The sequence below is a fragment of the Antennarius striatus genome, chromosome 4 (genome assembly GCF_040054535.1).
Source record: "Antennarius striatus isolate MH-2024 chromosome 4, ASM4005453v1, whole genome shotgun sequence".
Lineage (NCBI taxonomy): Eukaryota > Metazoa > Chordata > Actinopteri > Lophiiformes > Antennariidae > Antennarius > Antennarius striatus.
In genome coordinates this window covers 17535838-17561132 of record NC_090779.1, presented here as the reverse complement: position 1 = coordinate 17561132, position 25295 = coordinate 17535838, and the positions used below count along the sequence as shown (strand labels likewise).

Below are 25295 nucleotides of genomic sequence, written 5' to 3'. Positions count from 1 at the left end.
TCTGCCAGCCCAGAGAATGAAAGAGATAAGGCCGGGACTTAATAAAGATGTACAGCAGTTCCCTTCTTTATCTGTGTGTGTATGAGCATGTCTTTGTGTGTGTGTCCGTGTGTCACTGTCATTATTGTGTTTGACTTGAGTCAAATCAACCAATGTACTAATTAAATTCCTAGGCCTATTCAAGCTGCTGTGAAAGAGGCTACTTTGTATTTCCTAGACAGAGCAGGAGGAGTATCAGGCATAATATGCCCCGAGACGTGCCAAAATGAGTGTGTGTGCTTGCATGCCCGAAGCGTGTTTGTGTGTTGCTGAGTGCGTAACCCTAATAGTTTAATGCAGCTCTATTGATTAGCACTTTAATGTCAGAGCTAATGAATTGTTCCTTTAATACCATGTGCACATCTATTTACAATGGGATCAGTATGTGCAGCAGCACACACGGGGTATAATAGAGAGGGAGAAAGACAGCGGAAAGTGAGAGAAGAAAAAAGAGCCGCCATAAAAAATGCAAAGCAGAGAAGCACTGCAAAGTAACTTCAGTTTTATCATCATCTTTGCACTTATCTTAAACTCCATCTTCTTATTTACCTTTTCCTTTGCCTAGTCTGATCCTACTTGACTAAACACAAAGTGACTGCTCTGTTCTTCAGTCTGGCTGAAGGAAATTGAATAGTTTTGTTCTGAGGCAAAGTTGCAAAGTCCAAACCAATCAGCCTGTGGTTGAAGTGATGCTGGGGGCATCTGCAGGCCAGCAGGGCTGCCTTTCCTTTGCAATGACTGACATCTCTTACGAAACATTCTGGAGCTGGTGCTCATCTATAACTCTAAGAAAAGTTCCCAGGCTTTTATCAACATGCCATTAGGAGACTCTAATACATCCATCCATCCCCTGCCCCTCCGTCTCCTATGTGCTGTCTCTCCATTCCTGGCACTTAACATGCCTCCCTCACCAGGCATCTGTGTTGTGTAACTAGCCTGTCTGCCCTGAAATGGTAACCCAGTTAAGAGGCCGTTTTCTTTCTCCTCAGAGCATGCATCACTATCAGCAGTCCACCACCTCCCACTTCAGCCTAAACTCCTCGGGTGCAAACCCTTTGTCACCTTGGGGCTTTGAAAGCCTCAGCTTTCACTCCTGATTGTTTACACATTTTCTGCATTCCTGCTCCAGATAAAGGTCCCTCTGGTTTCCTTGCCTCCGTGCTTGGAGCCTCTTCCAATCTGTCCCCTCTCTGCATGCCCAGGGAGCTCTGGGCAAAACTTTTGCCGTTGGGCAAAGGGTACATGGGCAACAGCGAGCAGTGAGTGGGTGAAGGTGCAGGTGGGCAACATGCAACCGAAGGCAGACAATTACTCAGCCAAGCTTGTGAGACCTCCCACAGTAACGGAATAATCACACATGCGCCACATACCCTGTTATTTAGTGTGCTGCTTGGTGGTCTGTGTAAACCATCTGCTTGTGTTAACTGTTACCTGTCTTTGTTCAACATGTGTGCAGACAAAGCTGAATAGCTGAACTCTGTGGAGTAAATGTCTGAAGTACCATTTCACATTTTCCTCAATAAGACATGGATGTTTTATTTTGCCTCTGATGGAGTAATAATATCCATGGATCCAGGGACGCTGTGAATTCTACGGTCATGCAGGGCCTCATTCAAGCTTCCCCTGAACTCCCTGGATCCTCTGAGGCCTGTAATTTGGAGCGCCTGACTTGGAAGTAACCCTGGAGCTAATCACCATTTGGTATCCGACAGATTAGCCCACCATAGGCGCATACGGACACACACACACACACACACACACACACACACACACACACACACACACACACACACACACACACACACACACACACACACACACACACACACACACACACACACACACACACACACACACACACACACACACACACAAGTAGGTTTGCTGCCCGCCTGCCTGCCTACTGCATGATTAACTGGAGATAAGGGAGCGCTTCAAACTCCCTGAATTCTCAGGGATATTTAAAGCCTTCATGGAAATTTCCATAGGGAAAGAGGCAGTGTAGCGATGGAAGTGGTGTGCAGTATGGGTGTGTGTGTGTGTGTGTGTGTGTGTGTGTGTATGTGCATGTAAAGAGTAATGCACAATCACTCTCTGTTACTTGTAACAACTGTATACTAGAAGCTAATGCTCCAGCTCCAGTGTACAGGCTCCAGTGATGGCCTTCTCTGTGTGAAAGGCTCTTGCCTCTGTGTGCATCAGACCGTAGCAGGCTCAGCCTCCAGAAGAACAGGGCAGGAGAGATAGAGCGAGTAGAAGAGGGTAACAGGAAGGAGAGACAGACGAGAGAGAGACACAGGGAGCAATACACATAAGAGCCTGGATTGAATGCAAAAAAAATCAGCTGCCAGCAGGGGCAGGGTCATGAACATGACTTCCAGCCACTATCAATAGATACTATTCTTAGCAAATGCTTATGAAAAAAGGGCTTAAGAGGTCTTTGATTTAGTGAGAGCAGTTATTACTGTTTTTATTTAAACCAGAAAAACCTCTTATTAGGTTCATCTCTGTGATCTTTGAATGTCTTTCTACCTGTGTGAGCAGGCCAGGTTGGATCTGAAGAGGCTGGGCACCAGGGGCCTGGGTCACTATGGGAACAGCATTCTCCATCCGTACAGAGTAACTGGTGTGTTTAGAGGGGGACGCCTGCAGCCCTGTAAAACACAGGGCATGCACAGAGGATGCTGACAAATAATCTCAGCAGTATCTTCCTTATCTGTCATGAACACCATGCTGAAAACAGACAACATATTAAATACTATTTAAGATAATTGTTTTCAATTCAGCAAATGCAGACACGCTTAGGCTGTATGACATGATACTTGGAAAAACAAAACAGTAGCCTCGGCAATCATATAAAGACTTACTAATAATGAAAACTCTTTTCATCAAACATTCAACGGACAAAATCATTAGGATTAGCCTTTGAGCTTTTTGGCTCACTCAGTGCAAACACAGAGGTGAGTTAATAATAATAATAATTTACCCTTCAGTGATTAACTGCCTCATCAGGTTTCATTGATTCATTGTTTGTATATGATAAGATTGGAATAACCTGTGTGGCGCCAATTTAAAGCTGAAAAAAAAAAGACAAATGGCTAACAAAAAGGAAACAACCTTGTGTGCACAGAAAATGATTCCACAGCGCTGTATGAATGAGGCCAGATAGTTACCATTTAATCATGTTTTATCCTCATATCATTTCCACTTCAAGTGTAGGTGATCATGTTTTGTGTTACTGACTGAAAGGCACACTCAGTGCTTTCACACTAATGCTTAGTGACTGGTCATATGTCTTTACCTTGGAAGCCAGGTGGGCAGACGATAAGTGCCTGCTGGAAGGGGTCTGGCCGGGCAGCGCAGAGTTGAGGAGCTCCCGGCTGCAGAGGCATGCTCCTCTGGGCCACAGCTGCCATGGAGGCAGCGGAGGACTGGTAGAGTGCAGATTGGTAGTTTAGTATGGAGACATCAGGACTTGCAAAGGAAAGGGTGGCATTGTTGGTGGAGGAAGGAGCCAGGTTGGTGGCCTAAAGGAATGATGGGACCAAAATAAAAATCATGAGGGTGTAGGTACTTATGGGAATGACAGGGAAGTGGATGAACTCTATGTATTGAAGAGTTGAACAGCAGGCAGGGTAAAAAAAACAGAAAAATAACAAATTGTGATAAAATAAGGAACACATAAAGATTCACAACGCATATCAATAAAAGAAGGATGGAAGGACCTTCAGTAAAGACAGATGGAAAGATATAGGAAATTGGATGACTCATTTGGCAACATAAAATATATTCAAAATATAACTGTTGTTGATTTAATTACTTACACAGAAAAAATAATGTGAGGAGGGATTTAATCAATTCTACAATTCTAAGACTAACCCAAAAGCAATAAGCAAAATGCCACCTGAGTGAAGTTAGACTGATTTTTTTTCTAATTTATTTGATCATTTATATTAGTCACTGGCAATCAAACCAGTGTCTTCACATATGAATAATGAATAGTTAGAAATCAGAATTTATTGTTGCTTTCTTTGTTAGAACACAATTCAGCAACAATAAACCATTAACACATCCTTTACTATCACTCTACTTAAACATTGAATGGAAAAACCATGCAATCAAATTTTTAGTCTGTTTAAATGCTGCAGAATAGATATGAGCCAATAAAATACACTGAGCAGCTACTAAATTTGACATTTAATGTCACTATCTGGCCTCCTAATCAATATGCCTGATGAGAGTAATATTTTAAATAAGAATGATAAGATAATAGTCACTCCATAACTCCAGCATGTCTTGACCATTAACAAGTCATGTGGAACACGAAGACTGCCAAACATCCAAAAAACAAACCAAAGCTTTTCAGAGCCACCATTAGCACAGGCTGTAAGTCACATTTGCTTCACAAGACACAGTCTAATTTTATCCCTTTCATTAAGCATATGTAAAGATGAGGGAAAATACCGAGGCGCTGCTTTCATTTTTCATTTGCTCTTTTCAGCGTGTTCAATGAACACCAGGGGAGGGAACATAATCAATATGGTACTGTAGCGTTTGTCGCTACACGAGAACAGAAGCTGCAAAAAAATGCACCTCACAGGTGCATTACGCCTAATAAATGAATCAAGCTGAATAAATCACCAACTTAAATCTGTCTATTTGCCATGAAAACCAGGCGCAGAAAAGACAAGCTGAGGGAATGTTAATCAGTTTAAATCACAGCAAGATGAGGTTTTTGTTGCGTGCTACACAGTGTGAGCCATCTCAATATAGCCGGTGATAAAGAACTCTGTTTATAAAAGAGAGAAGAGGGAGGAAAAGGAGTTGTAACTAAGCACAATATGGCAAACCTCAGTGATTCAGGCATAAGCTAAAAGTCAGCAGTTTTGATTCACATACTTTACAGGAATGGAGAAGTAAAGACACACTGCCTTAACCATGGGAGGTGGAAGAAAAGATGAGAGGACAGAAGAGGACAGGATTGAGAGGAGGGAGAAAGGGAGGAAGCTCAGAGAAGGAATTCTTAAGGCCCAAAAGCCCCAGAATGCAAGGCAAGCAGGAAGTGCGGCTTGTCATGTGTGTAATCAGCACTTTGTGACAATCCAACAGGACCTGGGGCACCGACAGCAATGCAGACAGACACATCTACATGCTCAAAGGCAGACAGGCAGGCCAGTGAGCATGGAGGCATGCAGACAGACGGGAAGAATGGATGGTAAAAAAACAGAACAATGAGACAAACACTCACAGGCTGCTAAGCTGTTCAGTTACTGATGGTTTGGTTTTTAAAATATGGTTATTTTCTAAAGCATTTGACTGAGTGCACAAGTGAGATATTTCTTTCATGTTGATGCTTGAGGGTTTCAGCTCTGCTTTAACACACACACACACACACACACACACACACACACACACACACACACACACACACACACACACACACACACACACACACACACACACACACACACACACACACACATAAATATAGTGTATGCAGATAGATCAGGGGATATTTTTCATTGAAAAGGTTATGCTTTTGTTTTTATCTGTACAGGTCCTTCTCAAAAAATTTGCATATTGTGATAAACTTCATTAAGCTCTGTAATGTACTGATAAACATTGGACTTTCATATATTTTAGATTCATTACACACAACTGAAGCAGTTCAAGCCTTTCATTGTTTTAATATTGATGATTTCTGCAAAAAGTAACGAAAAACCAAAAATCCTTATCTCAAAAAATTAGCATATTTCATCCGACCAAAAAAAAAGAAAAGTGTTTTTGATACAAAAAAAGTCAACAAAGTCAAATAATCATGTTCAGTTATTCACTCAATACTTGGTCGGTAATCCTTTTGCAGAAGTGACTTCTTCAATGCAGCGTGGCATGGAGGCAATCAGCCTGTGGCACTGCTGAGGTGTTATGGAGGCCCAGGATGCTTCGATAACGGCCTAAAGCTCATCCACGGTGTTGGGTCCGGTGTCTCTCAACTTCCTCTTCACAATATCCCACAGATTCTCGATGGGATACAGGTCAGGAGAGTTGGAAGGCCAAGTGAGCACAGTAATGCCATGGTCAGTAGACCATTTACCAGTGGTTTTGGCACTGAGCAGGTGCCAGGTCGTGCTGAAAAATGAAATCTTCATCTCCATAAAGCTTTTCAGCAGATGGAAGCATGAAGTGCTCCAAAATCTCCTGATAGCTAGCTGCATTGACCCTGCCCTTGATAAAACACACTGGACCAGCACCAGCAGCTGACATGGTCCCCCAGACCATCACTGACTGTGGATACATGACACTGGACTTCAGGCATTTTGGTTTTTCCTTCTCCTCAGTCTTCCTCCAGACTCTTGGACCTTGATTTCTGAATGACATGCAAAATTTACTTTCATCCGAAAAAAGTACTTTGGACCACTGAGCAACAATCCAGTGCTGCTTCTCTGTAGCCCAGGTCAGGTGCTTCTGCTGTTGTTTCTGGTTCAAAAGTGGCTTGACCTGGGGAACGCAGCACCTGTAGCCCATTTCCTGCACACACCTGTGCACAGTGGCTGTGGATGTTTCTACTCCAGACATAGTCTACTGCCTCTGCAGGTCTCCCAAGGTCTGGAATCGACCCTTCTCCACAATCTTTCTCAGGGTCCGGTCACCTCTTCTGGTTGTGCAGTGTTTTCTGACACACTCTTTCCTTCCCACAGACTTCCCACTGAGGTCCCTTGATACAGCACTCTGGGAACAGCCTATTCGCTCAGAAATTTCTTTGTGTCTTACCCTCTTGCTTGAGGGTGTCAATGATGGCCTTCCGGACGGCAGTCAGGTCAGCAGTCTTACCCATGATTGCGGTTTTGAGTAATGAACCAGGCTGGGAGTATTTAAAAGCCTCAGGAATCTTTTGCAGGTGTTTAGAGTTGATTCGTTGATTCAGATGACCAGGTTAATAGCTTGTGTAAGGTACCTTTTCATGATATGCTAATTTTTTGAGAAAGACCTGTATTTTTATTTCCTTTCTGCCTCATCTCTCCAGCAATAATTTTACTGGAACTTCAAATGGAGATGGTATGAACTGCAGCTAAAAGGATTTACATACTTTCATTTGGTAGCATAAAAGCTCACCATCATACTGAAATAAGTTGTTTGTTGTCTTTTCAGGTGTACCTGGCTGTGCACAGTGTTTAGCTGGTTGTTGAAGGTCATGGTGAGGTTGGTGGAGGTGCTGGGGGCCACATGGGTGATGAAAGGCGTCTTGCTCTGGTTGACTGTGTCGTACATGTTGACACGACGCTTGCAGATCTCCATGTTTTGGAAGCAGGACTTGACGCTGCATGGACAAACAATGGCAGACACGAAGGGTCTTACATCGTGAGAGTTATAAAAACTACACAACAACAACAATAAGTCCATTCAGCTCGTACTGTGTGCTGTGTGGGAAATCAAGGAGGTGAGTCATGGTAACGAATGGGTGATTGAGCGTTTCTATAGGTGTGATCCTCTTGTCTGCATCGATGGTCAGCATTTTGGTTAATAAGTCGATGAACTCCCTTCGATCCGCCTTCTCTGCTAGCATTTCGCTCCCCTCCAGATCTGATGTCATGTTCACCTGAAAGAACGGAACAAACACACAAGCATTTTAGCAAATCTTCAATGGGAGGCAAAGACTTTTTTTAATTGTTGTTGTAGTTTTATTGAAGCCCTGCTATTCCCATTAAGAGGCTTAATAATAAGGCCAAATCATAGGTAGGGAACCCAATGATAACCCTACATCTCATTGATATCATAATTTGCACTGGTATTTTTAGCACTACTTGGAATATTTCTTGGTGCCTTTGCTGAGATTTTTATCTATTCCCAAAATGCAAAAATAAACAAAAACATGCGCCTAATAAATACTGCCCCAGGGAAGCTGTAAAAGAAATCCTTTCACAGAGGACACCATTTTATGCGTGCCAGTGAGAGAGAGAGCTGACATGAGACAACTTAACCTAAATATGTTCAGAGACATTTCTGGGAAGCTGCCCTGGAACATCATGTTTCTTCATCTCTATTAAACACTGTGGCTTAGGTTTGTGGATAAATACTAGGAAAAGTACATTTTTGCTCCAGTGAGAAATTATACCGGTAGGAAAATTTGGTTTGTTAGGTTGGGGACAAATTGCATGGGCTGGGTGTAGCTTTAGGATTGTCATGAGGGGTGACAAATGAAGCAACGGGGACAAGGTCGTGATATTGCAAATCTGGGCTTGAACGAACAAGCACATTGTCAGGCAGTATGAGGACAGAGACGGGGACAGCAGCAGACAGGCAGCCTTGTTTATTGTGACTGCCATAGCAGGCCTGTTTTTAATAAAGATGCAGTGCTTATCTGTAGGCCTGCTCCAGGGGTTATCAGATGTGCTGCCAGTCAACACGGCAAATCTTTCCCTACACAGGTTATTCCGGCTCTGTAACCATCCCTCTCTGCTTGCCATCTCCACTAACTGTGATAAAGAAATAATCAGCAGAATGAGGTGGGAAATAATCACATTGTCCTTTGCTAGTGGAAGAGATGACTTTGGGAAATGTACACAATTTGGTTGCACATGCAAAGTAGGTGGGAATAGGATGAGGGCTGAATAAAAAGAAGGAATCAATTAAATTAAGGTGGTGAATTTATTGAATATAAAATATATTTTTATGCAATAGCAAAAAGCAAAATTTGACGTACAGTACTCTATTCCTGACGTAAATTAAAACCTGTCACCAAGAACCTTACAGACAAATATGACTTCAGCTAACATGGTCAGTCTCGCATGACTTGAATAACAACGGCTGTTTATGGAGCCACATCTGTGCCACTGACATACCACTCTAGAGTCAGGGCATGGGTGGCAGATGTCGAGCAGAGCGACAGATTTGGCTACGCCTCAGGAGATGTGGAGCTGTGCATGCCGGATTCACGCCTGTCCTCTGCAGAGCACTTCCGACATGCAGATTCACCAATAAACTTTTGTTTTTCATCAGGATGAGTAGTAGTGGAGAGGAAATAAAGTCTAACACACTGTAGTACATTCATAAATGCGTGCAATGTATGAAGACCATGCTGCTCCTCCCGCCCCAGCTCCAGGCCTATCCACAGAGATTCTGTAAGTCTGCAGGTCAAAATGAACCCATGCTGTGCTGAAGCACCTTCCTTCCATCCACATCATGTCTCCAGAGGGATCCTGCATTTGCTGTTAAGTTTGTCTCTGATTTCCTCTAATTAGATATACTTGGGACTAAAGCCTCCCCACATTTCCCACGACTGAAAGGAGGTTCATTATCTCTTCCTGGCACCCAACTCCTCTGTCTTTCAAGGCCTTCAGCTATATCATCCATTATACACGCGGAGACAGATGTCCACAATGCTGACTTGTTTATACAGTCGGGATATTGAGATGGGGTGAAATAGGCAGTTTTCTCCGACACTAGGCTCTAGCAGCTCTGCTGTATTTTCTCTGTTTTTATAGTAAGCAGAATCTGGCTGCAACAATGAGAGGAAGATGGGACACAGAGCTTAAAGCGCAGGAGACAGGAGACCCAGGGGACGTACTACAGCAGGTTGGTTTCATTAAACTCAGTGCTTCGCATGTTTGTGTATAAATTCAACAAGTCCAGGCAGTGATACCATCTTGTCCCATGCTACTGCAGAGAGGCCTGACAGCGGCCCTGGGGGAGGAGGCTACCGGACAGCCATAATCCTCTCCATCATTTTAGTTGCTACATGTGTTGGGCATCCACATTGCATTACCAGGAACTGCTCGTGATTGTGTTCCATGATGGCCAAATTCCAAAAGAAATAACTCACCTGCTTAACTCTAATCTCTTGGGTAGTCATTATCAGAGGTAGGATCAAGGTGCATGATGACAAGGGAGCGCTGTCAGAGATTCGTAGGTCAAAGGAAACATTGTTATTTTCCATCGTGGATGGTGAAACTGCCAGCAGAACCAGCATTTGGCCAAACGAAGGCAAGCAAAACACTCGCTATCATCTCACTGTCAGGCACATCCTATCAAAATGTCATGGCTGCATGTGAACTTTCCCACCAAGGAGCGATGAGTTCATGCTGAGTTATAGGAGACGGTGAAATAAGATGGTGTTATTGTTTTTCCGTATGGAAGTCTTCCATAGAAGTCACTTCCTGGGTTTCCATAAGATCTTCTAAACCAGGGGTGTCAAAGTCAAATACACGGAGGGTCAAAAAACAAATCTGCTACAAGCCGAGGGATGGACTGGTTCAGTGTTTATTAAAACGCATTGAAATGAACATAGCCTATTGAACTGAGAGCTGACACAGTGTATATTATTTAATTATGTAGTAAATAAAACAATGTGTTGTTATGGCTCTGTCAGTAACTTTAAGGGGAAACCTTTTCAACAGGCAAACAGCAAAAAAGTAAATGTCCTTCAGAAACAAAATATGTTCAAAATAAATGCATAAATGAAATTGCATGTATTATAAACTGAAAATACATTATTGGGCATGCATTACTGAATGAACAATAATAATATTGTGCATACACAATAATAATGCATTATTGTGCAAAAAAATTAAAAACTTTTTTTTAAAAATATTGTTGCTCTACGATCCTACCAATCACTACTCTCAAGTAGTAAAATTAAAAAAAACATTTAGTTGTATGCTTTCTCACGGGGCTTATTTGTAATTTTCCCTGAGTCCATTCAACTAAATAAATATAAATAAATAAAATAAAATACAAAAATCTATGGCACACAGACAAAACAAAACTTCCTTCAAGGAGACATCATGTCTTGTAGAAACAAATGTAAAAATTTAACTGAACTTAAAACTGAAAATGCGTTTCTGCTCTGTGATGCTCACTTGTCTGAGGCCCACCCCGATATTTGACGGTGTCTCATGTTTCGGACAAGTTCATGAATGTTCAGGATGAGGCTCTGAGATAAGGAAATCCTCAGGATTGAGTGAAGGTGTTTATCAGTCAGACGGCTCCTGTGTGTTGTTTTGTTCAGCTTCATCAGAGAGAATAATTGTTCACACAGGTCTGTGCTATGAAACATAGAGCGTCCTAGCAGCCTAGATGCACAGCTGGGCCATTGTGTCAGGGATGAAACGTCCAAACTTATCAGAAAGCACAAAGGTTTAACTTTTAACTCTTTCAACATAAATTCTGACTCCCTCCTGGCTTGAAACTCCCTGATCTCAGCGTCCACCTTCCTTCTAGCTGGTTTGAGAAGGGAGTGGTTAAATTCAACCTCCAACTGCTGATAAACATCCATCCATCTGTTGTCATGACCACTTCAACGCTATCGCGGGTCATGGGAAGCTGGAGTCTATCCCAGCTGGCTTAGGGCGTCTGGCGAGGGAAACTCCGGGCCAGTGCACCGCGGAGCCACACAGAGGCCCAGACAACCACGCACACGCTCATTCCTACGGTCAATTCACCTGAAAAACATGTTTTTGGGGGTGGGAGGAAGCCAGAGAACCCGGAGAGAACCCAAGCAGACACAGGGAGAATGCGCAAACTTCGGACAGAGCGGGATGCGAACCCATACCCCCCTTGCTATGCAGCGACAGCACTACCCACTGCGCCACCGTGCCGCCCTACTGATAAACATTGAAACCTAAAGCCCACTTGCTGCGCTGCAGTGACTTCTGCTACCGTTGCATTGTGAGGAATATAGTTTTGGTGCGTGCAAAACACCAGCGGGCCGATGTGGCCTGCAGGCCGGTTCCAATAGTAATTACAAATCAACCGGCGGGCCATAAATAATTCGCCACGGGCCAGAGCTCACCCATGGGCCTTGACTTTGACTAAAGTGTTCTAAACAGATTTCCACAGGTGACACACAAGGCTGCAGAGGGCAAAGGGCTAGACAACTGATTTAAGCAGACACAATATGGTGCAGGCTCCACTGAGGACCTACACAATTTGGAATGTGTAAATGTGTCAGCAAGTGAAAGGGAGAAATGGTGCAAAAGTTTGTCCCCTTACCTTCAGCACGCTTTCATGCACTACAGACGTACAAAGAGATGTAGCCACAACACTGACTCCGGCTTAAGTCAAAAAGCAAACTCTACACATAAAACACATCAACCAAACCAACCACATGTTCAGCTCAAATGTCCGTCTGTAACTTATTAGTTAGCGGTTAAGCAAAATGAAGAGCAGAGGCAGAGCTAAGGAGGGGATTACATTGAACAGCTGTTTTTATTTCACTCTGTGACATCCTATATAGCAGCATTGCTAAACTGCATCTGGAGAACAGGCTTAGGCAGAAAAATATTTCAAATGATTTCAAATAATGGGTAGATAATTCTCAGGATGTGATGTATCAACTGGTCCATGGCCTGAATAGAACCATTGATCCAAGTTTCTAATAAGAAAGGGGGGGGGGGGTAGGAGAGTGAAAGTGTTTCAAGTAAAAGACAGACACAAAGAAAATAATGCCTCTATTGTCCTCTATTTTTTGGGAAGGGGATAGCCATGACTTGTGATAGTGAAAAGCATACCTGTGCCATATCATCCAAACAGTTGAAAATGTACTTGCGAGCCTCCTTGGACTTGATCCCTGTTTCACCCTCGTGATCCTCTGGAGTCTGCGGGAGACAAGAAGCAGATGTTCCTCTCAAATCCCATCACATTTCCCCTCTGGAAATGCACTATTTACATTTGCTCATTATAGCCTTTTGTTGTTGATGTGCAGCAGGACTTAGCTTGCCCTCCGAGCAACCCTGGGGTAGCACACAAACACTAATCTAACAACTAGGGAAGATGGGGGAGAATGCATGAAGAGGTGCTATATCACTGAGACGATGTACAGAACCTGGACTGCAATACACACACACACGCACGCACGCACGCACGCACACACACACACACACACACACACACACACACACACACGCACACACAAAATTTTTAGTGGGATTTAGCAGATTTGGGAATTGTAAAACTGTGGTGGAACAAATAGAGATGGACTAGTGAAAATATGTGTATGTATACACACGTACGTTCGGACGCATATATAGTTTTGGTTTTGACAATGTTTTACCAATGATTTACAGATGCAGTAATTTTGAATCTGTCTGTCCAAACTACTCGCTGACACGACATTAGACTTAGTTAACTTTTTATCAGAAAGATGTGGGAAGTGACCTCTGTACCCACGTTAACACAGTGTGTGAAACCGCTCTGATAAAAATAAAAACTTGCAATCATTCTTTTTCAATTAACAATAAAAATCCTCCTGACACATATATTTTAATCATAGCCAGCAACGTAATTTAGCTACTGTTACACGGAAACACATCAGAAGGTCGAATTAAAGCTTAACAATCTCTCTTTAGAGTGGAATAAAAGAGGTCAGGATGGCTTGGGGTTTGATTTTCCGCATCCCACAGATATTAATCATGAGAGGTTACAGCAATAAACAGTTCCAAACAATTATTTGTCTCTCTATCTTCCCACAGAACGGCTGTCAACTCTATTCCTTTAGTACTCTGGTCTGTATCCTCCTTGTTTAAAACATGTTTTAAAACAGCCAGTGTGTCACACTGTTAATCAGACAAGGCTGACAAATTACCTAATCAGAGCAATCTCATACAGAATCTATGCATGAACAGCTGATGTCAGAGCATATTCCTTATGCCTTCCATGGTAATACGTCTTCTTTTTAAGGCCTATCATCAGCAGCAGCTGTCATCAGAGTATGTTACTTGGCTTCATGAGAAACAAATGCAGTCTGCTTTTCAGAGCAGATCGATCTGACACAGGTGTAGCAGACTTGGTGAACTCCCACTCGCTTCCACACTGGTATTTACAGTTCAGCAGTGCAGCGTAGGAAACTGAGTAGATTCACTGAGTGACGCATGAAAGTTGAACTTAAGTTGAAGAAGTTAAAAAAGAAAGAAGCAGTACTCCTGTCAAAACGACAATGTGAATCGGTCAAAGAAGTCCTATGTAACATATCCTTTATTACGCTAGAAACATGGGTGTTAATTCCTCACGCATCGTAGTCAGAATTAATTAAAAATCAGGTAAAAGCAGGTCAACATGTCACATATTCCTCGAACGATTTTCTTGATGCTACCAGGTTGGACTTTGCATGTTCGCCTCTGTGTCATCTCGGCTATACCTTTAGTCTCCAGAGAGGATAGGTGGAGTCTGGGTCTCTGTTGAAGAACCTGGTGGTTTTTGTTCCCGCACTCAGCAGGTATTCTGCAGGCAGACCCTGCGTCTGTGAGATGTACCGGATCTGTGTGACATGGGATAAGAAATATATGAATGATTGAACCATAACTTTCATTAGTCAAGGAGGACCATGAGTATTTCCAAAGACTATATGTTGGATGTTCTCCTGGAAGTTTAACAATCTAGGCTGACATTAACTGCTCTGGACTAATGCTGTTGAAAAATTCACAACACCCGAACTTGACCTCAGCTCAAGATCCCGAGATTGATTCCAAAGGCACGTGTTTCAAGCCTGTGAAAAATCAGGCAAGCTCGTTCAGCAATGGAGCACAACTAACTCAAGGTTTCCCAATTGAGCTTTGTTTGACTGATAGAGAGAGAGTAACGCAGCAGTGTCTTGCTCTGGAGCACAGGGGCTGTGCTAATTGGACAAGAGGCTCTGTGGCATCTGTTCAGATAAACAGGGATGCTGTGAAAAAAAATCATCAGGGGCTGTCAGGGGGATTGTAGAGGCATCCCACCCTCCTAAACACACTCATATGCACAGATACACTTATGGAAAACAGGTTCAAACATTTGGACAATGCAGTCTAAATTGTGGGTATTCTAACCTGCCAAACGTTTGAAGGGCCAGGAAATCATTTTTTCTTACCTGATCGTACTCTGAAGCCCCAGGGTACAGAGGCCACCCCAGGAAGAGCTCAGCTATCACGCAGCCCAGGGACCACATGTCTATGGCCTCACAGAAGGGCAGGCCCAGGATGATCTCTGGAGCTCTGCAGAAAACGTAAACACGAGATATAGTTAGAAACTTCACATTTTTATTGTGTATTGAAATTTAAAGAGTGAGAAGCTCGTTCTCATACAGCCTATCTCCGCAGACAGGTCATGCGGATGTGTGTGAGTGACCTGAAGACATCCACGTATTTGAGCAACATATCAAAGTCAAAGCAACTTGGACTACATATACACAAAGTAGACACTTGGACAATATGATGGATGTTCACTACCTGAGGATTGTATTTTTAGTTTGACACTGATTACTCATTGTATCCTGGATAAAAACCTTAGCAAAGGTGTGATCAAAACGGGTTTTTTTTAAGGAACTTGTTTAGGATGTTCCTAAGGCATCACATGGGAGATCTGTGATTAATAACAATGACCACTGATATCCATCTCTGGTGGTCAGGCGAGGGGAAAGGGCAAAGGAGCAGGGGTGAGTTTACAGAGTGTCATGGTCCACAGCCTCAAAGCAATTTGGACACAATTATACCATGAAAAATCAAACCAACGCAAATTGTGTAGAGCATGCGATGAGCCTGACTGAAGCAGCTGTGCAATCACAGACACACAAGCACACACACAAACACACCGTGATACATGAAGAGAGAAGTTCAATATGAGACAAGATAAATACCTATGATTTGATTAAAAAAGAAGAAATGTTGTTTCAGTTACTTGAGCAGCACTGCAGTCTGAAACAATCCCCAACTTTCATTCAACATGTTTTATATCCTGTCAGAAAGACTAATGCACTTCTTGTGAGCTCATGTCTTTGATGGGGCTTAAAATAACTGACTCTGCTCTCTCACGACACAAAACACTTTCAAGAGGTTTTCTGGCTGTCATCACCAGAGGTTGGGGGGGGGGGTCCTGAACGAGAGGGGGGTAGATGTAACACATTACTCAATGATGAAATTAAGTCACTTAGTTGAATAAATTGGTATACACTAAAAGAAATGAGCCGAGCTGGAGTCCGTTCTAAAAAGAATCTAAACTGAACTACTGGTACTGATGCTGATATTCCTCTCTATCAACACTCTTAGAGAGTTCAGGAGTTTGCGCCTCAAACTGAAAAGTTGCTTCTGCTTCGTGAAGTGCACATTGCTGATTGTTGTGACCATGGTAACTAGGCTAGGGCTCCCCCCTAAGCCGAAGCAAGCTTTGGCAGAGTTTGGGTTGCAGAGACAGAAATGAGGGGGCTTGGCCTCAGTCCTGCTGGAACTGTCGGCACCAAGGAAACAGAGAATGGGGGATGATATAGGTTTTTATATGGCTGTAGGGGGTGACGGCTAAGTTTTGGGGTTAGAAGGAGAATTAATTAAAATACCTCACACATTTAAATATACATTTCCATGTGCAACCAATTCGTTTTCTGTTTACTGTTCTATAGCAAAAAAGTTTCATTCATTCATTCACTCATTCATTCATTCGTTCCTTTCTTCCTTCCATCCTTCCTTCCTTCATCCTTCCATCCGTTCGTTCATTTATTCATTCATTCTGAGCTAGGGTTACACAACACAAAAAAAACCCCCAAGATCACAGGAGGGAGATCGTTTTGACACAAATAAGCCAACTGAAGAGCTCTTGTCACACAGATCACGGTTATTGGAGTCTCAAGGGCAGCAGCAGCACAGACACCAAGACAATACTCCAGTCACAGTATTTTAGGGCACCATTACACACTAATACAAAGACACCTTCACATACAATGAGCTGAGACATCTACCAAGAAGCTGCCAAAGAAGTATAAAGGGGGTCTGCCAGGAGGCGATAGCAGGGAGAACAACAAGGTTTATTAGGAAAGAGACGTACACCAGGATAGGGGTGATCGTCGTCCTCCTCTAACAGTTTATTTGTTAGAAAGAGTTTTTTAAAGGACATAAGAGAGAATAAAAGCATAATGCAAATGTGAATAGTTAAAAAAATATGTTGAAATGCAAGATAATGACAGTGAAGTAATAGTGTTTAAACTGTCTTTTGCAGTGCTACGTGTGTTACGTATAGCAGCCCAGAGGTAGATCTGGTTGTATAAATTCTGATTGATTTGGGGGTTTTGATTGTAAAAATCACCACAATAAAGTGTTGATGACATAAAGAGAATATAGGAATTCTTATCAAAATTTTATTCCAAATGACACTAATAAAACCCCAGTGAAGTAAAATGAAATAAAAGTAACAGATGCAGCATAATGAGACGATTCATGCTACAACAGATACGCTGATGTCAGAGTGTCACACAACAGCTAATGAAACAGTAAAGTGATATTGATTAGCAAAAGATGCCATGATCTCAGTGTTTTGTGTAACACATAAAACGTATGCATAGAAATGGACCGAAGCCTTCAACCTACTGCAGGAGGTAACCAAAACTCAGTCTTCTCATTTGTCACCAAAAACACACACAATTTGGCCATCTATTTAAGCTTTTACCATTTCCTAAGTGTCCTTCTGTCAATCACTGCCTCTGCTGTCCTGCCTGCTATTTTAGCCCTGCTCCAAACTCTCCATCTACCGATCTACCATTACTTCAGTAACAGGGTTTTTGGTGTTTGACGCTCACCGCTCAACATCCCAGCTTGATAGATAAGTAGACTAATAGGATACTTTAGGCCCCTGTTGCCACCAAAAGCTCCAAAGAGCATTTTGTCCCATACACTAGCTTGCTTGTTGGCTTCCAGAGTTTATTTATTATTATTTATTTGCTTGTTGTTTTTTCATTTGCATGCTTGTTAGCTTGAACTTGCATCCAGAAAAGTCCAGAAATGTGGTTTGTAAAGACTGAAATGTCTAAATTAAAGAGTTTTTCAAAAGTAAATAGTAATGGTATTGTAATTTATAAGTACCTGTCTGCACATTTGTACAATGAAAATTTTGGTACCAAAGCAATGAAAGAAGCAGTTTAAGTGGACTGCCATGTTTATTTTGTTACTTTCCAATATACCATGCCCAGTATGCTTCATAGAGCTGTATAACTTTATAAATTCCAGTTCAATTTCACACTGGAAGCCATTACAATTTAAATAGTGTAAAATGGTAAAAACACACCAGGCTGTGATGTCAGCAAGCAATACCATCAGAACTGATAGGTGTTTATTTATACCATTAACTGCCTTATTTATAAAAACAACAGTTAGCCAAAATCCTAATTTAGTTTAAATCCTAATTTAGTTTAATTCAATTCAGCCAGAACCTTTCTGGATTATGCTCCAATGCTCTACATAGGCTGTTCTCATGGCTCTTCTAATTATTACAAAACGCTCCTCCCACTGAGTGGGACTGGTGGGGGAGGAAGACAGAAATGAAGAAAGAGGGAGTGACGATGTTGCCCATGACATGAGACCACAAATTTGCAAATGCAAATTTGCCTCTGTCGATGCACCACTGCCATTGCATGCAAAACACCCTAGACCTGCTGCTGATGCAGACCTTTTACTGGCAGTGATAAACAGTACAAACATCTGCACATCTCACAAACCCCACTTCTTTCCTGCCCCGCTTCCTTTTGTAATGTAGTAGAGCAAAAGAGATAGACAATTTGTGTAGTTATTTTGTTTCATCGGTTTTTGACATGAATACTCAATCTCTAAAGCAGTTAAAACTGAACAAAGTAGACGTGTTTAGCAGTTACACAATTCTGGGATGTTTCAAAACTTGATTGAAGCACTTGAAAGCAAAACCAGACATAACTCAATGTTTAATCAGTCAGTGTATCTCTGTGAGTCAAAGACAGCATGAAAATGTATAGAAATGCTAATCCCTCTGTGAGACTGTATTCAAGCGCACGTCAGAAAGTATTTAACGTTCACATGCTAATATTCTCTTAGTGACTCAGATAACACATATATTTAGCAGGCATGTCTACCATGTTCAGATCATAGCTGATCATGTTTAGTATTGAATATTTCTTTCTTAACAATTAACATTAAGTACAGGAGAGGCTGGTTTTTTACTAGATTTTCAGTTGAACCACCAGCACTGCATTGATGATACATCCTGACAATGCCGTTTTCACCATTAATGCTACAGCCCATGCCGCTCATCTGCAGCTGGCCTTGCTACTTAAAGTAGTGCACTGAAGAGAGGATAGGTGAGACTCTGCAAACTATGGATGTCTCATACAGTACAGGCGGTGTGCAGACCACCAGCAAGAGGCTTTCTTTGGTTTTCAATGGGAACCCAACTGTATGAGAGCCTTCTGTGTTCGGCAGCACTTGAGAGAGAGACACAGAAAGAGAGAGCAAGAAACAGAGAGAGGGAGAGAGAGTATGCTGACATCCTCCCAGCTGGCCTGGTCATTGATGAGCCCCAGTCCACCCGCAAGCCAGAGATGGCACAACTCATGAATGAAGCCTTTCTTCTACCACCCCAGCCTACCCCGCCATTTCAGTCCATCCACCCTCCACCCCCACCTCTCCTGCCAGCCCTACACCTCACCCTGCCTCAACACCCACCCCTTTTTATACTCCCTCTGCCTACAAAACCCCTCTAAAACCCCTTGAACTAGGATGCGAAGGCCAGGTTAGTGCCTCCTCCCTGCTCGCCTGTCGCCCACTCGCCCTCTGCTCCGCTGAACTGTGTCTGTGCTTGGTTAGCCTGCCAGCCCACAAACATAAACACACATGTGCATACACTTGCACAGATACACATGCAGCTGACATCACGGGCTGTGTGCATGTCAAAATGTATCCATCAGGTTGACCTTCCCTTAGCTTGGCTCCAGACGGGAGACTGATGGATCCTTGGAACCCTGGGGCATTTACACACATAAATGCACAACACACACATGGGTCAGCAACTTCATGGTAACAGCTTTGATCTCTTTCCATTTTCAAGATTTTAGCATTGACCCTTATGAAACTACGTTTTATTCAATAGAATTGTAGTTAGAAGTAAAGTATGGGCCATGGTAAAGTGTGTTATGACATTGTTGGTAGGGCAGAGAGATTCCATGCTAGGCCTTTGCCTAATATAAAAGGGTCTGGTCGGTGTTGTGAATGACTCGTTGCCTCGCTGGGGTATTCATCTACATATTCACACCTTCACAGGTTCCTCTACAGCCTCTTTGAAGATATACTACAGAGAAGCACTTTTCTAGTTATATTTCATGGAGGTTCCTGACTATGAAATCAATGTGCAAACTCACATCTCCTACCGTGCACCTGTGGCTTGCAGGAATCAGTCCCAGCCTAACACACACACTCACACACACACACACACACACACACACACACACACACACACACACACTCACACACACACACACACACACACACACACACACACACACTCACACACACACACACACACACACACACACACACACACACACACACACACACACACCAAACCACGCACTAACAGCTCCAGCTGCTCCCATCAAATCAAAAATCAAGCACACTACACAAACTGGGGATTCAATACTGAAGCAAATGCACATTTATGTAAACAGAATTTAAAGATGATACAGGTGTTCCTGGTGGACATGGGTCAGAAGGGGTAAGTGGAATGTTTGAATCAAGTAAACATCTTTGAGAAAAGTCTCTCTGTAAGCTGGGCAAAATTCCTAGTGTTCATGGTCCTGTAAACAAGCCTCCCTCTTTCTGTTTATTTCACTCACATTTTGACACAAGAAGAGCACAAGTGATGACAAACTTGCCAATGTTGTACCTGCATTCTCTGTGAGTCCAACAGTGCATTACTGCAAGAAAAACCAAAGCCTATGCACAACAGGAGGCGAGACTATGCTTCATACAAAGGGAGGGATGGGCACCCAAAGCACTCATGCCAAATCAATGAAAAGCATCAGTCTTGCCATGCTAATGCAAAAGCAATAAGAAAGTAGCATTCCATATTATCAACTAAACTTGAACTGAGGAAACTCAACTGCCTCCTAGTGGGCCAGTGTTAAATATAGATTGGCTTTAGGCTTGTGCTGAATCAAGGCATGTTCTCTAGTGTAGTTTGGTTTACCTCAGCAGCTTCAGAGGAAGGAAACTTCAACTGACTGCTAATATAGATAGCATTCTACATTCCAATACCATCCCTGTCCCCTCAGTGTCATCATCTCACATTCGGCTCCTCCCTCCTCTTTGAGGCATTTTGATGAAATGAAATATTCAGGGGTCAGCGTCCACCCCTGTCACTGGTGGCAAACAAGGCACATGGAACCTTGTCGTTGCTGTGTGTCACAGTTAATATTAGTACACATTATATATCACATTCTCTCACATGACATCACCCTGTGTCATTAAACATAAGCTGTTTCTCAAATGACTGCATTCAAAGCAGTGTTAGGTAACATATCTGTAAATAGAACAACAAAGACATAGTTTATTGGCCCAGAAATACATCTGCTGCTATAGAAACTTGGTCCACCCTAGGAGAAGCAACGTAGCACTTTTCACTCATCCTCCTTTCTTTTCCTCTTGTTTACGGTGATTCCAATAGCAATAAAACTAAAGAATAACTGCAGCTAGAGTGCTGCCCCGCTATACATTCAAATGTCTATGCAGGCTTTCATTGTTTCTGGTTGGCAATTACCTCTTTCCTGTGGCTACTATTATTCTCCAGCACATGGCTGATTCTTTAAGTGATGCATGTTATTTCCACCTGCAAACAGCGGGCTGTCCCTGGCTCCCTACAGCACCCTCTATATCCCCAACCCCCACTGCTTGACGCAGGGGTCAAGGGAACAGATAACTGGATGGAGGTGGAGAGAGAGAAATGACAGAGGGAGATGATTTTTAAAAAGATGGGGACAGGATGGGGTGGGATAAACAATGGACACTTCCTCTATCAACACCAGCAGGCCTACACCCATGCTCACGCATTCTTTCCATTCTGCCTGTCTTATCAAAAGAGTGCCGGGAAGGATTTGCGACTGGTAAATGATGGGTATCTGTCATGCAGTGATGCTCATTGGGCAGACAGCTTGGTAAGAAGATGTAGGAGACACAAAGATGATCCTCAAGTTTCTCCTGCCTTATTATTGCAGTAGACTGACAGCCAGACAGTATTAGGCCAGTCTACTAGTCACAGTTCAGACACTGACCCAACCCTAAGGCATGTGGAGATTTGCTCTGACAGACATGATTCTTCATGTAACTGAGATTTTAGAGGAATCTCTGCTTAATACATTGAAAAAGGGTAACTGATATCACATCCTTGCAGTGAGCGGTATATCTCATAAGAAAAAGTGCTTGCCATAGCTGCAGTTGACACTTCGGAATGACGCCATTGCACCTTTATACTCTTAGTCACTACTCTCCATTGTCAACAAGCCCTGGGGAAATATGTGGGTCACACTGGGAACACGCTTGGACTGGGTATAGCCAAACTTAAGCCAGAAAACCAAGAGACAATAGTGCACTCAGTGGTCTCTGCAGTCAGTCAGTCAACCAGCTTAACTAGCTGACACCCCTGTCACAATTTCCCCTCTGACAACTAAAAGACAACCAATCAGCAAAATAGGCAAAGACGCACACACTGCAGATGGTCAGTCAGATGACAGATGAGATTATGTCTGTCTATTGCAGAGGGATGCTTAAACAAAAGCCTTGATCACTTCAGCAAATTAGACCATAACAGGGATTCAGAGAGGTGGACTTTAAACTTTCATTTGGCTCCAATTTGTTCAAAATAACACAAACCAAAACAGGGCAGTCCAAACCAAACCGGCTAAATTGATCATATATTATATTGTAATCTTCTACAAGAGCTCCTCAGTCAAAAAGTCCGTCATGCCAGTTATGTAAACTGCTGGCCAAAGTAATCAAAATCTCATCAGTGTTCTTGACTTGTATGTCTAAATTTTCTGTTGTCTGGGTAGTATTATTCTCACTTTATTCTCTAGTTTACTTCAGTCTTTGTCTGCATATTCCAAATACAGTCCAGAGCAAAAACTTGCAAGGCTCTGCATCAGTATCCCCCATTCTGATGATTGAGGGTGACTGGAACAGAGATCAAGTGATATGGGAGAGAATGAGGGGGCATAATCATTGTGGTTGGCTGGCAGAGGCGTACATACTGGATATGTGGTTAAACAACAGACAGTGAAAATCCATTTGAAATGCAGCGTCTGAGAACATATAGCTGGGAGCCATGGGGGCCGCCATCCTACCATTGTAATGACATACGTCTCCCTGCCATTCAATAGGCACAAACACACACACATGGACTTACACAGTTTCAATCCTACATTGCTCTGGTTGACTAGTTCCTTATTTCTGGGGCAAGTGAAAGAGCACATGGGGGAAACATTTGCTAGGCAGACTAAAAAAAATCCCCTCCATCTTACCCCCACTGCTAGCCTAAACTATATTTCTCTTCTCTCCTTTACCCATCCCCTCCCTCTTTCTATCACTATCCCTTGTTTGACTACCGTCTTCTTTCCTCCACCCAGTCGGGCAGTAATACCATCGGCTGCCTAATCAAATTCCACAGTGTGTGACATGAATTTTCGGTGCCCAAGGCAGCGCTGCCTCACGACGAGCTACAGGGCCAAAGAGAGCTGTAACTAAACCTCACACAGCCCCTTCAGACCTCCAAAGCTTGCACCTTCTATCTATCTGCCTGCCTCAGTGTGCATCAGTCTGGCTGTGTACAGTGCCACTCTTTGTGGTGTATGTGTGCTACTGTGGCTCTCTGAAGGGTAGCAGGTCATGGGTAATTAGAAAATAAATAGAAATGACTACCAGAGTCTGATGAAGAATGTCACCCAAATATGGTCAGATATTAATCCAAGACAATGTATGAACCATTGTTGCCTTTGTCAGAATTAGCAATGTGCTTGCATGACACCTATCACATAAGTCAGGGGTGTCAAAGTCAAATACTTCGCCACGGGCCAGACCTCGCCCGCGGGCCTTGAGTATACCACACAGATCCTGAACTGCACACACACACGTTTCCTTCGAAATGTCCTGAAGGAAAGGTGAAGCATCCTCAGATCATGTGTCCTTCCTCTTGAGGCTTGTATCCCTCTATCCATTCAAACAGATGAGTATTAGGAATGCAATAAGATGGTAATTCAACAGCATGATTATCAAGGACTTAGGGAGGAATGTGGACAGACTAGCCTTACAAATAGCCACAAAAATGAAGGTCCACGGAAAATGTTAGTGTGTTTTCGTAGTCGTAAATAAGAGCTAGTTTCTCATGTTAGTAGGACACAGCTGTTTGTTGGTGTTTGCTTTTACTTTTGTGTTTGCACCACATTAACAGACATATCGTAGGACAAGAACAGATAATTTAATGTTTGTAATTATATGGTATGCATGCATAGACTAACATGCAGCAAGCATTCTCTTCTTTGGGTGCACAAAAAATAATAATTAGATATTTTTTCAGAAGCAATCAGTCACAGTGACAGGTAATTAATTTGGCCAAGTAACAGTGCCCTGCAGTCATTTGTAAGTGAAGTCACAGTTAATCAACTCTCAATGACAATAACGCTGTATTGTTTTTCCTTTCCTCTGTCAAATAGAGAGTGATCATTTTCTTCCATCCTCTATACGGTGTACCATGAAAAATAATTAAGGCATGCTTGGGATTTAATGTGCCGTACATCTCATATTGAAGGAAAACAATAACTCTGTGGCAATAATCAATACAGAATTATCCTTTTCATGTTTCTATACTTGAAGATTAAATTATTATGGACAAATGTTTACTGTACTTTATTCTCCTGAGGCTTCATTCAAGGAGAAGCACACAGTTTTGATTGCATTTTAATAGCAAACAGCAAATCTCAGGCTAACTATTCTGACTATCCTGTACATACACAGGGGGAGCTGCTTCTTGTGTGACTGATTAACAAAGCAAGTGAAATAAACGTATGATCTTAATTAAGCTTTTCCTCTGTAAGTATCACTGTGGCTGAATCACCAAGAGGGGGAATCAATATTAAAAGGAACATGCTGTGAGGTTGTGATTGCGGAGAAAAATACCAGTGAGGGCTAAGGTCACTGAGGATGTATAGACAGTATTTCCTCTAATTAAGGCTGAAATTAACAAATACTTTCATTATGAATTGATTTTTTTATCAGGTATGGCATTATTGCTTATTCTGCAAAATGAAAGAGGGAAAAATTTTCTCATAACTTCCCATGGTGATGCCTTCCATTTGTTTTTATTGTTAAAAAAACTTATTATGATCTTGATCTGTGTTCAAAGAAGACACAGTTAAAATCAAGGACGGAAATGCTGCATTTGAGAGTCAGTGAATGGTGAGCACCGTGTGTGTGTGTGTGTGTGTGTGTGTGTGTGTGTGTGTGTGTGTGTGTGTG

General features: G+C 42.5%; 1 protein-coding gene across 4 annotated transcripts in view; it reads right to left on the bottom strand.

The window, feature by feature from the left end:
* hipk2 (homeodomain interacting protein kinase 2) overlaps positions 1 to 25295 on the bottom strand; it is a 73164-nt gene that overhangs the window by 9879 nt on the left and 37990 nt on the right. For all 4 annotated transcript variants that reach the window (XM_068312074.1, XM_068312075.1, XM_068312076.1 and 1 more), the window contains exons 3-9: positions 14879 to 15002; positions 14171 to 14290; positions 12546 to 12632; positions 7452 to 7636; positions 7195 to 7357; positions 3341 to 3566; positions 2572 to 2693 (exon numbers count right to left, since the gene is read on the bottom strand). In XM_068312074.1, coding sequence (XP_068168175.1) covers positions 2572 to 2693; positions 3341 to 3566; positions 7195 to 7357; positions 7452 to 7636; positions 12546 to 12632; positions 14171 to 14290; positions 14879 to 15002 — 1027 coding nt within the window. The remainder of the gene's footprint in view (positions 1 to 2571; positions 2694 to 3340; positions 3567 to 7194; positions 7358 to 7451; positions 7637 to 12545; positions 12633 to 14170; positions 14291 to 14878; positions 15003 to 25295) is intronic.